The 14,211-nt window shown below is 40.2% G+C and overlaps 2 protein-coding genes across 4 annotated transcripts in view; both read right to left on the bottom strand.

Annotated features, from left to right (window-relative positions):
- Positions 1-200: 200 nt before the first annotated feature.
- On the bottom strand, positions 201-11,583 carry LOC308093072 (tetratricopeptide repeat protein 39C-like). Of its 2 annotated transcripts, XM_080439277.1 has the most exons (14): positions 11,097-11,583; positions 9,724-9,772; positions 5,914-6,042; positions 5,190-5,304; positions 4,114-4,513; positions 3,191-3,359; positions 2,963-3,056; positions 2,399-2,506; positions 2,194-2,303; positions 1,965-2,088; positions 1,494-1,591; positions 1,283-1,387; positions 1,133-1,171; positions 201-946 (listed from the first exon to the last, which is right to left on the bottom strand). In XM_080439277.1, exons 1-14 carry the CDS (start codon positions 11,237-11,239, stop codon positions 857-859), a joined length of 1,773 nt encoding a protein of 590 aa, XP_080295403.1. In that variant the 5' UTR covers positions 11,240-11,583; the 3' UTR covers positions 201-856. The 2 variants fall into 2 exon arrangements, with proteins under 2 accessions (XP_080295403.1, XP_080295404.1); XM_080439278.1 differs by lacking the exons at positions 9,724-9,772; positions 11,097-11,583 and adding an exon at positions 8,151-8,298.
- Positions 11,584-12,180: 597 nt separating this feature from the next.
- Positions 12,181-14,211, bottom strand: part of LOC308094376 (laminin subunit alpha-3-like) — an 83,323-nt gene continuing 81,292 nt past the window's right edge. For both annotated transcript variants that reach the window (XM_080440992.1, XM_080440993.1), the window contains exon 77: positions 12,181-13,621. In XM_080440992.1, coding sequence (XP_080297118.1) covers positions 13,473-13,621 — 149 coding nt within the window. In that variant the 3' untranslated portion in view covers positions 12,181-13,472. The remainder of the gene's footprint in view (positions 13,622-14,211) is intronic.

The following is a 14,211-nucleotide window of genomic DNA, read 5'->3' as shown; positions in this document are numbered from 1 at the left end:
AACTCTTTTCAAATCAGGTCTATATACAGATCAATTAGGGGGCCCCTGACATCAATATATTAATATATATTATACCCTGCTCTAGTGCTCTATAATACCCTGCTCATGTATGATAAGGTTAAACGTTATGCACTGTAAACATATGGTACTCAGTAAGTAAATAAATACAAACCCATAGCTACTGAAAAGTGACTAGTACAGTAATTTAATAATTGCTTTATTTACATTTACAATATATTTCTACTTTAAAAACATGTGTCACCCTCAAAAACATACAATGGACAATACGCAGGTTTGACAGTGGATTGTGCCTGTAAGCATTAGCAAAAAGAAATAAGTTTACATTTACTGTAACATTTTGAAATTCCTTTACCAACACCAAGATGGATAGATTGTCAGAAGCAAAGTAACAGTGAACCAATGAGAATATGGACCCATACGCAAGTTTCAATTGCTTGATATGAACTTCTTGATGACCATACTCTGGGCATGTAGGCTACAACTATCTATCAAACATAGCTGAATCAATATTAACTCAATCCATACCTGATCTAAAAACTGGCTAAAATATATCAACACTCAAATCATTAGCAAATTCCTATTGAAGAGTTTTTATTTGCTCATGTAAACAGTTACAATAACCCAATTTTACTGTACAGTACAATGGCCATCAGGCCCAGACTAATGTAAAATATAAACTTGTAACAATTCTCTGTAAAAAAAAAAGTTTGGCTCAACATGTAAAAAATAAGTGTGCTGAAATTAATAAAACTTGGTCAAACTTCAGATGGCTGTTGTGGTGGCTTATCAAAAACATTTGCTTCCTGCTCTTTCGAAGGTGCCAGGAAAGATTGAATCAAGGTGGGGCTGCAGCCTTCATGGAGGCCAGTGCAGAATGGATACGGACATGGAGCCTGTTCTCAAAGTCATAGCCGGCGTAGCTCTCCTGCAAAATCCATACATTCACAAAAATGTATTATAATATAATTATAATAATGAATAAAAGCAAATCATCACCTCTTACATGGTAAATAGTCCTGAAGCAGAATTTATATCAACTGCAAAATAAAATGAGTACAGATTGCTAAAATGCTATGCATACAACATGGCATGGCACACTGAGCTACAGTACCTTTGCCTGGATCAATAGTGCAGTACTCCTCTCTGCAGACTGAAAGAAAAAAGAAAGAAGAAATTAAGAGACAGAGCACTTTCACATATATACTACTGTATGTTCAGATGAAAGAAACAGACACACACGCACACACACACACTTACGTACCTCTGGGCTGTCCAGTAATACACAGCCCAGTTCATAACAGGAATATGGCTGTACATAGGAGTTGCTTAGACGGCCCACCTCATCTCTAGCAGCCAACTGAAAATGCTGCAAGAATGAATGATGGCATGGTTTAAAAAAAAAGGGGGGGGGGGTTAAATATTGATTGAGGTGCACACTGTTATTTGTACTTGTTTTTTAAACCCGAGTGTACCTGAATGGCCTCTTTCTTGTTGTGAAGACATTTGTGTATGGAGCCAAGGAGCAGATTCTTCAGGCCATCACACGAGGCATCCGTAATTCCCTGCAGAACTGGTACAATGACAATATGATTTATCCAACAATGTTGTGTTACTGCATCACTTATCTTTGCATTTATGTCCGACAGTGCAGTAGAGCAGTGATTCTCAACCTTTTTAATTTCAAGGACCCCCAGTTTGATATGCATTAGGCTACAGGCCCTCATTTGATGTGATTTTGTATCTCTGGGATCCCAATCTACACAGTAAAATCTGTGTAGATTGTTAATGTTAGTCTAAGAGTTTACACATTTGTACATTCTTGGAGTTACAGACATTAAAAAGGTCCATTTGGTTACCAACTATCAATCATTTATCTGGGGACCCCCTGGTACCTCCCCCCAAGTTCCCTGAACTCCACGTTGAGAACCATTGCAGTACAGTACCTTGTGTCATAGTCTGCAGTTTGGAGGCGGAGCTATTTGGAAGCGCTTTCCACAGGTACAGAATCTCAATCACAGCCAGGATACACAGGTCTATAGATGGACTCTGCTTTCTTATTTTCTCAGCCTGACACACACATACACACAAACAGTTGATGCTTCACATAAAGTTGATTCATTCTTATTACGTATTTGTATACTTAAAATAATTAAGTGGTGAGTGGTGACATACTCTCTTCAAGGCGAACACCTCTATCTGATTATTCTTGCGCTTAAAAAGTCTCGGGACATCCTTGAAGACTGCTGTGGCTCCCTCCAGGTCACCAGTGGCTCCTTGGCACACTGCACAGGACCACAACACAGTGAACAAGGAACCTCCACACACAAGAAGAACAATGCTTAATGCCTACTCCATATATGCACGGTTGGCACTGTACCTCCAGTTAAATAGGCGTAGTAGCACTGTGACCAGCGGGACTCTGCCTTCAGTCGGTCAAATGCTCTGTAGGCCTCTCTGTAGCTCAGTTCAATCATGCTGCACCAGCCTGAAAACATCCAAGGGTCAGGTGTCGTCACAGTGGGTTAACCACATGGACCCTAGTATCGCTCTAGACCGGCTCTATGCCAACATCTCATTTAGATTCCCCAGTATAGATGAACAAACTGCTTCACAGTGATACTGGTTACAACCATGCTTATTATGGTTCTATAATTTGTAATCTATAATTTCATATACACAGATACATAAAAAAAAGACAATTTATTCGTGAAACTGGCTAACAATGGCGGATATAATTCTCTGCTTCTCTCCCTGGTGGGTGGGATTGGCTGGGACTGTTACAAAAATCACGTAACAGTCCGCAGGCAATTCAGAGGCCTGTTTGAGTTCTCATTATTCAGAAATGCCCTCACCACAAATACCTCAAAGTCTGGGCTTTTGGGTTAGCATTGATGTCGGAGAACCCCCAAAAAGACCTTTAAGATGTGAGTGAAAACAATACCTATTTCATATAAACACACATGTTGAATTTCCCTCTGCTCAGAGGCCAGGGATAAGGCGTCATTGAAGGACGTCAAGGCACCGGTGATCTGAAACTGGAAAAGGAGATGTTTATGGAGTGAGTGACAGTATGTGACAGGCTGTACCGTATTTTCAGCTAAGTACAGTATGAATGAGCTTTTAGCCACATGGCAAGAAACAGTCGGGTTTACTTTTAACTGTTATCTACCTCGAGGCGCTGCACCCTGCCTTTAAAAAACATGAAGAGGGAGGAGTTCGGGTAGACGGCCTCTCTGCGTTGAAGAATGGCTTTGGCTTCCGACAGCCCAGCCTGTGTGTCTGTGCCATCCAGAGCAAAGAAGGGCTGCACTACTGTATGGTACCACAAGAGGGCCAACCTGCATGACATGCAGAGAAACCATAATGAATGACAATTGTAGAATTTGCCTGGCTGAGACAGTATTACAGTATAATGTACAAGTATATAATATAGTAGTCTATACTGAAGTGGTGAGCAATTATTATTGATTAAGCTTAGTGGAATTGACCCCATTTCTAATACAAACACAGCCAAGCATGTGCTTGCCTTGCCTTGGATGTCTAGTCTAATAAAAAATAAATTATTAATTGCTTCATTAGGCTAGGGGAAATTATTTAGCCATTAGCCAGCTCCAATCTATTATTGGGGCGGTACAGTTAGGGACTTGGCAGTCATTTAATGACCACTTTCACCATTATAGGTGAACATATAGCAGAAGCGTTGTGAGGTTGTAGATCGGCTATTTTAGAATTTTCTATTTTTTAACCACTTTAAATGACAAAATATTTTTCTAAACATCGGTAATGGGTGGTCTAGGACTCTCCAAAATCTGGAACAGCATCGGTCGGGCTCTACAATTGGCCAGAGTAGTCAATATTTATACAATGTAACAGTATACAGAACTGAAATTGAAATCAAAACTAAATTAAAACTAGTAATTAAACTATTATAATCTTGCTTTGTACTCAGTCGTGGGAAACTGACAGTGTCGAGTGAGTTCCACACCACCAAGTAGGAAGTAAGAGAAAAAGGTTATGGTCAATGAACATGCTCTGATGTCATATTATGACCCCCGTTTGCGCTTTACAGGGATGTCTGGGACACCTACTCACGTAGCTAAGGGGGCCTTCATGTCCTTACTTTCGCTGGCATATGTGAGCGCAGACAGGCCCTGGAGAAGGTTGCCGGGGAAGCCCAGCAGGTTGACGATCTTCAGCAGGTGCGGTGGCACCATGGAGATGCAGAGGTGAAAGAGGCCATAGCCGAAGCTCACCGAACCCTTCAGCCTCTCCAGAGCCTCGTGGCTGATGCCGTCGCACCGCTGGGAGGGGATCAGGCCTTGCCGAGCGGCCTGGTCGTGGATGGAATGGTCCGAGGAGGAGGAAGACACTTGGGACCCACGTTGGTCTGAGGACCTCCTGCTGCTGCCGTCCTGCAGCTGACTGATATCACTGTAGCATTTGTTGTACATCTTCCAAGCTTTACGGAGGAGCCAGCCTCCTTTGATGTATGCTGCCAGGGGTTCAGACATGAAGTCATAGACAGGTATTAACCGTTGCAATGTCATGCTAGCTGGTATGTAATGGCACACAAATATGACAGTATTTTCCAATGTTTCCAAAATCATCAACTTGAGGGAAAATGTGTGATCAGATGCAGTATTACTGTGTATTCAAGTGACATAATACGTTATTTGCTCATTTGCACTAATTTGAGGGCACAAGCCAAACAACTTCATCACACAGGGTGTGATGAGTGATTCATTCAACCCTGCAGGGTTGTCTACGTTAATTAATGTAGCACTGGTGTGGATTACACAGAATCACGTCAAAGTGAAACCAAGGATTACTGACAGAATATGGCAGTGCTGAATAGGTTAGGCTGCATAGGTACGTTTCTGCTGCGATATTGAATATTAAGTAATAATATGTAACAAGTATAGCTGGTGTTTTTTGTATGCATGCAAGTCATATAATAAATAGATAGAGATAATGTGAAATATTCCTTTAACCACTTCGTTGTATGACGATAACGAAAACAGCCGGTCTAAAAGCTCACGACGCATCATATCACAATGCATCTTGAGCTTGTACATAAATCTGCTTTTAAATGTTTTAAACATGCCCAAAATAGGGCCGCCAGGTTGTAAGTTGTTAAGCTAAACGGCTGTAACTTCATCATGTCTTACCCGACAGCTCTTGTTTGATGAAAGACAGTACTGCAAGGTAAACCTGACAGTCTGCTATGATGATCTGTCTCTGGAGGCGATCCACTACTGCCAACCCTGACCTCTGGGAATCCATCTGCAGCACAAAAGAAAGCCACACACTCACAAACCCCATGAGTAACTAGACAGGTAGCATGCAGACTCAGAGGGAAAGTGAGTTTTTTTATTTTCTATTTTATACTGCCACAGCATAAAGACGTGCGGCAATAGGCCTTGCGCTAGATCGCGTATTTTAATATTTTTTTCGGTGAGTCCTGACGTTCATAGTGACAGAACACTATGCAACCGAAAAAAACGAAGAAAAAAAAACGGAAGTCTCGCTACACAAGATTGAAATCTCGAGATTGAAATCTCGTCTAGCGAGACTTCCGTATTTATTATTATTTTTTTGCATAGCGTTCTGTCTCTATGAACGTCAGACCTAAAAAAAAAACATTAAAAAAAAAACTATTAAAATACGCGATCTAACGCAAGGCCTATTGGCGCACGTTTTAAGCTGTGGCCCGGGATGGAGTTATGACATTTTTCTACCGTACCATTCATCCTAAGATATCATAACATCATAGAAAAGGTTAAGAAAACCGTGGTCCAAAATTCCCCTTTAAGTCAAGAGTTGCGGTTGTGGTTGTGTATGGATAATGTCAGTATGTTTGCAGTGTGTCCTGTGTTGGTTTTGGACACTTACACTTCTTTTGATCTTGTTTCTGATCATTTCAATTACTCCATTAGTGTCACTCTCACACAGTTTCTCGGTAGCTTTGAGGTCCTCGTAGGCCACCACCATTTTCTCCTCCTCAAATGTCATCATGGCATTCTACAAAAAGACATGCACGTCAGTGAAATAGTACTGTGATATACAACTTTCACAGAGTTAGGCCTGTCACAATTATTACATAATCGTCTAGTCGCAATTATTTGAGATAATTATTTTTGCATAATCGTCATAATCGTTTCCATGCTGAAAAATGTTCACACATTTTTATGACGCGTTGTAAGCTTGTAGATCAGGTATTTCTGAAATTTTTAAATGTATAAAATTATTAAAAGGTAGGGTAAGTGATATTTTTGGGTTAAAACAAAAAGTATTTTGTTAAAAGGTTAAAGCACTATATTCTGATAGTAATCATTGCTACAGAGTGTTTGTTCAGTAACAGGAGTCTCCCCGTCTCTCCAGCTCTTTAATAAACAGAAAATACATTTTCAGGTAGGTGTCAAAATCTCAGCCAATCAGGAGAAAGTACCCATTTTTAAGCTTCATTTTTATAGTGTTCCAGTTCCAATTTTGTCTGCTCATTTCTTAGTGTCATCACTTCCAATTTCACTTGTTTAATCTATATCCTGATTGAGTTCTCTATCCTGATTGGATAAAATTGGAAATGAAACTGAAACCGAAACGAAAATGCATTTTCTGTTTTATAAAGAGGTGGAGAGACAAGGAGACTCCTTTTACTGAACAAACACTCTATAGCAATGAGTACTATCACAATATAGAGCTATTTAACACTTATTTTAACCAAAGAAAATCACTTACCCTACCTTTAAATATGTCAATTTATTTGTCAAATCTTGTGCAACTTTTTATTACAAAGCCTAAAAGGCAAACAGAAATAAATATATATATATATATATATATATATATATATATATATATATATATCTTTGTAATAACTTTTTATTTACTTTTTCTTTTTTCACAGAAAGTTGTGTCATAAATGCATTCAAATAAACAAACTGGAATAAAATAAATTAAAAGACATACAATACAAAGAGAACAAAACACAAAATAATAACAAATAAAGGGAGGGCAAGCAGCATATTACAGTGACAAGACTATAGACGCACACGCAGTTAAACATTCATATAAAAAGAAACACACAAGAGCACATCAAAAGGTAAATTGTAAGAGTACAACCGGGGCTTTCCAATCCAAAGAATCACTTCCCTTATAAATCAAAGTAGATAGATCCTTGGGCAAGTAATCTATCAGTGGCCGCCATATATCCATGAAGTTATTTTCCTTCCCTTTTATTTTAGCACTGAGTCTTTCCATTGGGAGTACTCTATATATTTCTCTATACCACTGAGTCACTGATGGAGGTTTCTCGTGAATCCAGTTGAATAAAATGCATTTTCGGGCCACACAGAGGAGCTTATCAAGAAGCTTAGCTCTTCTAGGGTCTAAAACCCCAAATTTAGATGGCAGCCCTAATAAAAATTGCCCAGGATCTTTACAGATCTTAGACTGAAAAATTGAACTCAATTATTTTACTACACAAGACCAGAATTTGGAAATATTGGAACACTCCCAGAAACAGTGTATATAAGTACCAACCTCGGTTTTGCATTTGATACACAATGGGGACCTACCGGGATCAATTTTGTTTAGGATTTGAGGTTTCCTATGCTGTCTATGTAGTATCCTATACTGCATCTCTTTGAATCTATTGCTTATAAAGGTAGTTTGAGAAGATTTAATGCAGTCATCCCAACATTTCTTGTCGTACTCAGTTTGTAAGTCCTTCTCCCATCTTCCCACCACAATATCTATATTTTGTGTGTTGAAGCTTAATTATCATAAAAGTAAGAAATCAAACCTTTCTTCCTAGTAAAATGCATAATAGAGTCCTCTAAAGGCCCAAGAAATATTTTTAAAATTCATATTATGTTCCAATGTCCGATGCCAAACACACAATTAAATCGTTAATCGCAATTATTTTAGTGAGAATTAATCGCCAACTTAAATTTGTAATCGTGAGGTGGAGCGAAACAAGTGCTTATGAGCTGTGCAACATCTCAGTTTGTGAAAAGATCCCAATCCAAAGCTAAAAGTCTAAAAAGGGCCACTAGCCATCCCATTGAAAATGTGGTCCGAAAAAGAAATAAAAAAAGAAAGGGAACATTAAAAGGCACAGCATTTATTACCATGTGTAACATTCCACTAGGTCAGCAAAGTCATTCCAACAAATCAATGCCATTTGCACAGTCAGATCTCTGTGATGCATTTAACCACTTTCAATCTAGTCTCTCAAGACAGGCTGTTGGCTCACAAAACTTTCAAATGCTTCCACCCAACAGTCTAAAGCGAATGTCTGACTGGCACCCCCACTACCGTTATCTGGTCTTGCTATGCAGCAGAAATTGACATTATAAAGTTTCAAAAACAGCTTCCCGTCACAACTTTTGCGAGACCATCCATTTTCAACCTCTTATCTGGAGCCGGGTCGCAGGGGCAACAGTTCCAGCGAGAGCTCAAGACTTCCCTTTTCCGAGCAACATTAACCACTTAATGCTGGGTTATCCCGAGGCGTTTCAAAGCCAGCGTGGAGATATAATCCCCCATTCTGGTCCTTGGTCTGCACCTGGGCCTCCTCCCAGTTGGACATGCCCCGAGAACCTCCCGAGGGAGACGCTCAGGAAGCATCCTTACTAGAGGCCCGAACCACCTTAACTGGCTCCTTTCCACATGAAGGGGCAGCAGTTCTACTCCCGAGTCTCTCCTGGGTGACTGAACTTCTCACCTTATCCCTAAAAGAGATGCCAGCCACCCATCTGGAACAACCTATTTTGGCCGTTTGTATCTGCAATCTTATTCTTTCGGTCATGACCATAGGTGAGAGTAGGAACGAAGATTTACCGGAGAGAGCTTTGCCTTCTGGCTCAACTTTCTTCTTTACGTCACAACAGTGCATAATGCAATACCGCTCCTGATGCTCCGACTCTCCGGCTGATCTCGCGCTCTGCTGTCCTACCTTCTCTCGTTAACAAGACCCTGAGATACTTGAACTCCTTCACTTTGGACAAGACCTCATTCCCTAACCCACTGCCAGTGAACAACCGACCAGTTTTCTGCTGAGAACAATGGCCTCAGATTTGGAGATGCCGATCTTCATCCCAGCTGTTTCACACTCAGTGGCAAAAGGATCCAATAAAAGCTGGAGGTCACAGACCGACGATGCCATCAGGACCACATCGTCCGCAAAAAGCAGTGCTCTCCTCCTCTCCTCCACGACTGTGTCTCAAGATCCTGTCCATGAATATCACAAACAGGATAAGTGACAATGCGCAGCCCTGGAGGAGGCCAACCCTCACCGAGAACGAAGCAGACTTACTGCCGAGCGCACGGACACAGCTCTCACTTCTCCTCACCCCATACTCCCACAGCACCTCCCACAGAGTCTCCCGGGGACCCTGTCATATGCCCTTCGCTTGTTCCACAACCAGGATGGAATCTGCATTGTTCTTCCTGGATCTGAGGTTTAAATAATTGCACCATTTACAGCCATTTATAGTTCTGTACACAAGTACATACTGTTGCTTCAAAATTAACTCTCTTGGGCTCATGTTAACCGCAGACGTTATTTTCTGCAGAGAAAGCAAAATAAATCTGGCGAGGGAATAATTTCAATTTCACTTCCATTTTTTATGACAAAAAAATTATATTTAGGGTAAACTGTGTCAGCAGAATTAAGTAATAGGAAGTTTTGTCTCTACTCACCAGAAAGCTGACAAAACTGGCTCCAAAACTCATCAAAGGACTATAGTTCCTAGTAGAGGGGATATGAAAAACAATGAACCGTTTATTGACACAGATGAAAAAAACATATTTTAAAGCAGAGCAGGGGGTAACATGTTTCATGCAGCCTCGGGAGAATTGGTACACTGTGAAAGCAAGTTATTCACTTCTTTGACAATGTGATTGCTGCGGAGGCATAGTGCCTGACTGCCTGCCTTTTAATAGACTCAAAATAACACCAAGCCATTTGATTTTCATACACTACAAGGGGGGCTAATGTAGCAGCTTAATAAAGAGAACCAATTCCCTAATCTCTGTTGCTGATTCAACAACCACAGCAGGAATCCCTGTGGTCGATATAATTAGTGGGAGACGTGACATTTAAGCTAACATCAGGAGACAGGGCACACATAGCATGCCCTTCTATGTCATTAAAGTTAAGTCAAATTAGTTATGAAACCTGACAGGAATAGCATTCAACACATTAGTCAGTTACGATTGATTGGGCAATCAATTATTTTGAAAATCAATTTGACTAGTAAGAACAAACTCTTGGAATAGCTTAACAACTGGGTCTCAAGTCTGGTACTGGTATAGTTCTAAAGAGATGTACTGTAGGTAGGGCAGGATACTCTTATTTAACACCTCATCTTTAAGCAATACAAATGAAGATAAATATAGCCTACTTTAAAAAATATAATAACCAATGATTTGCACCCAAGATACAACAAAGAGCCTAAATGTTCCAATAATATTGGAACATTATGTGACGAGCTTTAACCCAGCAAACTGGTTCACACAGACAGTAGCTGAGCCTATTTCAGTGGCATGGTAGGAATGTTGGCCTGTTGTTTTGCCCAGACGACTAGAGAGGCCAAATAGAATCAACTCTGCTTATTTCAATCATTCAGAAATAGGATTCTCATTGAACATTGAAGATGGACCAATGTGTATTTCATCTATGAACAGTCAGGGATGATAGATAGAGGTAACAAAGCCATGGAGAGAAGGCAGACAGTATGCATCACTAGCATGAGAAAGCCATGCGACACAAGGAATGTTTGAGCAGAGTGTTGGTGAAGACATGCCTACATTTTTGTGACTTGGACCCACTTTAGTAAGCCTCCGAGTCCTACTGTACTGCTGCATTGTCTAGTCTTCTCTTACTACTCGATGTGCATTAAAACGTGTGCGATTCATTTTAGGAAACATGTTATTATGACGTGGAAATAAGAACACAAATACTGAATGGGTTTATCAATGGGTCTGTGGGGGAAAACACGTGGGTTGGGTTCCCCCGGCAACAACAACACAGGTGCAAATAATTCGTGGAAAACCTACACAAACCAACCAACCTGTGTGTTCTGAAGAGCTCGTCGCTCTCCTTGAATCCATTGTTGAGCAGCATATTAATCCCCTTCAACGCCAAGTCCGCATCATCGATAGAGTCCGTTTTCTCGGCACTTTGCTCGGGTGGTTCTGTTGTGTTGTCGGCCATTGAGATCCGCTGGTGTGGAGCCTGTGGACCGGGTGTGTGTGTGTGTGTGTGTGTGACTGGACACGGACCGCCTGTCCAACAGACACACAGCGAGGAAATGCAACTGAACGCGGCTGTAGGAATGATCGGAGGGAAGGGTGTAGGTGCGTCTGTTTTGTGGACTTGCAGACAGAATAGTAAGTGCTGCTCCTAACAAATGTAAGAGGACATTTTAACCACCCATCCCTATTACTAAACAAATGAATAAATAAATAAATAGGCGATTTGATTTGTTACAAATAATACCGTTCTGACAGGCCGTGGTCTTTCTTCCGTATAGTCGGATGTGTGTGTGTGTGTGTGTGTTCAGGATGCAGTAATAATGTCATGGGTGTTCTAAGGAAATACAAGAACTTACGTGTTTGAGATCCAGCCAACCAATGAGCTTGTTTAGAACAAGTTTACACACACACACACACACACACACACACTTTGTGTAAAAAATGTATATATATGCAAATATTAATAATGTGTGTGTGGGAGAGAGAGAGAAATACATGTATACATATTGTAATTGAATATGTAAACTTTGTAAAGAAAAGTACAACAGAACAGGAAGGTGCGTGTGTGTGTTGTGTGTGTGTGTGTGTGTGTGTGTGTGTGTGTGTGTGTGTGTGTGTGTGTTAGGGCTGCACGATTCTTGCTCAAATGAGAATCACGATTTTCCTCCATAGGAATTGAGATCACGATTCTCACACGATTCTCACACAATTATCTTGTAAATATAAAAATATTAAGCAAAAAAAAAAAAAAAAAAAAAATCGTCATAATTTAAAATCGAGATCGCATAGGTGTCTGAATCGAGATCACGATCTTTTTTCGATTAATCGTGCAGCACTAGTGTGTGTGTGTGTAAAATGTACAACAAAAAGTACAACAGGATGATGTATAAATTCATACAGTATCTGCTGTGTTTTATACAGTTTCAAAATGAACTTATGGCAATGACAAGCATTTATAAACGATGTAAACTCTTAAAAGCATCAGTGGTCACAAAACAGGAATGCATGTGAAAAACTATACCCAGGAATAATAAAACTTATTTTCTCTCACACATTTTTTAACACATTTGAACACAACTCTGAGGTATACTCTTGCTGGTGAATCCAAAAGAATACATTTGATTTTTCTGTCTTTAACTATAAGCTTTGTATAATAAATGGTCCCAATATTATCACTCAGAGTTTTGAGACTAATACCCACAATAGACCTAAATAATACAATTTGGCATTTGTTTGACTATAATCCACAGACAATTAGATATACATACAACAATAAAATGGCTAAATGACCCTGGCGTGACCACATTCATATTCACACACAGCTTCTCTATGTATGTGCAAACACAGAATATGATTTCAGAGTGACATAGTAAGCCTACATGTAAAACTATGTGATATCAAGGTTCTGTATAAAGAGTCAATTATATTCAAACCAGTTATAACATGCATAATAATACATGCTCATGTAAGAACATTAACTCAAAGGAACTTGTCAGACACTGGTAAGTCAACACCGCTATGAATAGCATGGGTTGGAAAATAATACAAAACTTAAACACAAACTATTGGGTCCAGAGAATCAATTGAACAAAGACAGCATATAATGATGCTGCTAAACATGAAAGCACCATCACGAATGGCAAATGGCATTCATCTTCTTAAAGTGCTGCGTTGCTCATATATAGTAAAATCATTTATGTTAATTTAACTCCAAGAGTGTACAAGTGGAAGCAAATGGACCCGTAGCATTACGTTGTAGACAGAAAATCAATGGACTAAAACATTTCTAAACCAGATCTGATGTAAACCATCTGAAGTTAGTAAAATGGCAATTATAATAAACAATTTGTATCACAAAATAAATATAGAAACATTGAATACAGAAGCTTATCACTCTTCTTTCCTGATACAGAGCAACAAAATAGTATTTTGAAAACAAACACACACACTCATGCACGCGCACGCACGTGCACGCGCGCACACACACACACACGCACACACACACGCACACACACACGCACACGCACACGCACACGCACGCACACACACACACGCACACTCCAAGTACATACGGTACATTCAAACACAACATTATATGTACATTCTTACTCATACACATTCTCTGTCTTGCTAACAGATTGCACATGGTGGCCAGTGAACATGGTCCCAACGTTTGTTGGCGAGCTTTTATCTCAGCCTGCAGAACACTCTCTGAGGTTGACTGCACCAAACACCCTAGACAGCCTCTCAAAGGAGACAGGCTCATTGTTGATCCTCATGTCCCGGATACAGCCCACAAAGGATGATGTGACTGGGAGGGTCAGTATGCTCGTCTCTGTAGCTGAAAATGACACAGCCTAGTTATAATTTCAATTCAATACACTGCTGTATGTATTACACAGTTTTTGTCTTCTTTCCAATTGCACTCACGCAGTAAAATCGTGTTTATTTAAATGGGAGAGTCAGAGAGTGTATAAATGTTATGGGTCTATTTTTACACTCTCAGGGCAGAGGCTTATTTCAGAAGAGTAGATGGTGGCCATCAATAAATACAATTACTTAGGCTAATAAATGTATGGTATAGTTGGTGACAACACATCACGTGTTTAAACCGTAATATACTCAAACTCATTCTGTATTCCCAATATGCCACTGACAGTAACTAAACCTGGTATGAGGCAATACCACCAAGATATCCTGAGTTATCCTTATATAGCACTGAACAACAAAGGCTGCTGTATAATATAAACTTGTGACTGACAATCACATACACACAAGACACAGCCCCCCCCCCCCCCCCCCACACACACACACACACACACACACACACACACACACACACACACACACACACACACACACACACACACACACACACACACACACACACACACACACACACACACACACACACACACTTATTGTGCATAC

The sequence above is a fragment of the Gymnoscopelus braueri genome, assembly GCF_963280865.1.
Source record: "Gymnoscopelus braueri genome assembly, chromosome: 10".
Classification (NCBI taxonomy): Eukaryota; Metazoa; Chordata; class Actinopteri; order Myctophiformes; family Myctophidae; genus Gymnoscopelus; species Gymnoscopelus braueri.
The sequence above is the reverse complement of the archived record's forward strand: the minus strand, read 5'-3'. Positions and strand labels throughout refer to the sequence as shown.

What these genes read in the sequence shown, in the direction of transcription:
- LOC308093072 (XM_080439277.1), bottom strand. Translation starts at nt 11,239, where the DNA reads ATGGCCGACAACACAACAGAACCACCCGAGCAAAGTGCCGAGAAAACG. An exon ending in ATGAAGGCCCCCTTAGCTAC is followed by an intron (nt 3,360 to 4,113) that starts GTGAGTAGGTGT and finishes CATGTCATGCAG; the next exon opens with GTTGGCCCTCTTGTGGTACC. An exon ending in TGTGTGTTTATATGAAATAG is followed by an intron (nt 2,507 to 2,962) that starts GTATTGTTTTCA and finishes GGATGTTTTCAG; the next exon opens with GCTGGTGCAGCATGATTGAA.